This window comes from Symphodus melops (assembly GCF_947650265.1).
Source record: "Symphodus melops genome assembly, chromosome: 16".
NCBI lineage: Eukaryota > Metazoa > Chordata > Actinopteri > Labriformes > Labridae > Symphodus > Symphodus melops.
Window position 1 is genome coordinate 8,013,311 of NC_136706.1, and position 1,921 is coordinate 8,015,231.

The following is a 1,921-nucleotide window of genomic DNA, read 5'->3' on the forward strand; positions in this document are numbered from 1 at the left end:
GGCAATATTACATCAATATTGTCTGAACACATCAGTTATCAGGGCCAGCCGGGCTTTCAGCAACCTACTTTCCAACACATCTTATTGAGTTTGTCACTATGCAGCTGAGTATATTACAGAAACACAGGGAACAAAGATTCATTTATTGATAGTACTTCAGTGGCATATTTGATTTTTGTTTTTTCTTTTCTTTTAGCCTCCAATTACCAACCACAATTGAATTCATGCAAGAGTGAAGAACATGAAATATGACTCAAGCAAGGGCAATTAAATCATCAGATTCTTCAATCTAGTGTTGGCAGGGCCTGGCAATAAACAAACCCCCTCCCTCACACACACGCTCTCTCTTTCTCCCAACCTTGAGGATTTATAATGGCAACAGTTTAATGCAACTGTTATATGTATTGCAGCAAATTGCCTTTTTCGAAAGCAGGAAGTAATTCTAGTTCCTGTAAGAAATCACTGTTTACTACTGCTGAGTTGATTTGCATTGCTGGACTGAATGTTCTTATTCCTCCTCACACACACAGAGTCAACAGTCAGTCACACACACTGTGGTCACTGAGCATGCCCAAATACCTTCGTTGAGACACTGCATTTGATTGTGGTGCTTTGATTTAAGAGCAGCAATCAAACAATAGCTTTTTAAAAAAAAACAAAAAAAACCCCCAAAAAACAGAGAAATCTACAGGCTGCTTTGTACTTGAATAACCGTGCAGTTGATTGATGTGACTATTTGCTAATGAGGAAATTGACAGATCGAGCATTCCCTCTATAGCTCGTGGAAATACAAAATAGGGCTCTGTGGATCTCACCCGTTAAACACAATGTATTCACATCATGTAATCCCACTCGTTAATCTGTCGAAGCAGGGTAGAGGGGCTAATTCACCGGGGCTTTTTAGACGAGGTTACCGGGTAATCTCTCACAGGATCTGGAGCCAATTAATACTCGATTTAAAGATATTTTTTGTTGTTGTTGTTTATTTTTTTAATCAGGAGGTGGAAAATGGCGTTAAAGTAAGAACCTACTTGGGTGAGTTCTGTGCCCATGAAGATGAGGAGAGTCAGAGTCAGGAGCTTGCTCGCAGGCTGCATCTCTTGCCTCCGGTGTTGGTGGACCAGCGGTCTCACATGCAGATCGAGTCCCTTTGAGTCCCCCCGCGCGCAGCAGTCCTTTCCTCCTCTCGTGCGTTTCTTTTTCTTTTTTTTTTGTGTATCGATATTCTTATTAGTACAACTATTTATCCCTCAGAAACCCAGAATCAGGCAGCGACAGATCTGCTTCGCGGACTCGTTTCTGTGCATATTCATTTCATATCGGGAGCCCTCTATCTTCCCTCGATGCCTCTCCCCTCCGCTCCGTTCCTTCTGCGTGGCCGCACTTATTTCTCGCTGCGTCGGACTGGGATGAACATTGGGCTTGAAGACGCGCAAACACTGTCGTATTCACGGCTATAAACCTTCACTCCCGGTATTGCCAAAAGTTTACCTCCCCGCCTCAAGCTGCCGTATAAGCTCTCGATGAAAAAAGGAGAGTGACGGCGCTGTACATGGTGCTGAAAACGGAAGTTGCATCGCCGGGAGAGGGAGATTTAAATTGGCAACAATACAAGAGGGAGAGCGCCCCTCCAATGTGATTTGCTGTTAGTAATTACGTTAACCCATGGAATATATCACAACTTATCATTTTTCAGTGAACTGAACTGGTTCTTTGAATTACTCAAAAAAAACCATTGCTGAACGTAAACCTCAGCAGTAGGTCACTTAACCTACATTTAATATCCAATGATGAAAGTGGCTCATGCACATTCACACATTTGGGAACTTTTGTTCAGGTTCATATCATATGATCTTCCTGTTTGTTAGTGAGGCATTACTGTTGTTTTCACCTACACATTTTAAAGCTCATGTGTTGAGTT

The 1,921-nt window shown here is 42.4% G+C and overlaps 1 protein-coding gene across 1 annotated transcript in view; it reads right to left on the bottom strand.

Annotated features, from left to right (window-relative positions):
• The window catches only part of olfm1b (olfactomedin 1b), a 22,668-nt gene extending 21,092 nt beyond the window's left edge, over positions 1-1,576 (bottom strand). The window contains exon 1 of the mRNA XM_079364299.1: positions 1,032-1,576. Within this exon, the coding sequence (XP_079220425.1) occupies positions 1,032-1,097 (66 nt within the window). The 5' untranslated portion in view covers positions 1,098-1,576. The remainder of the gene's footprint in view (positions 1-1,031) is intronic.
• Positions 1,577-1,921: the final 345 nt, after the last annotated feature.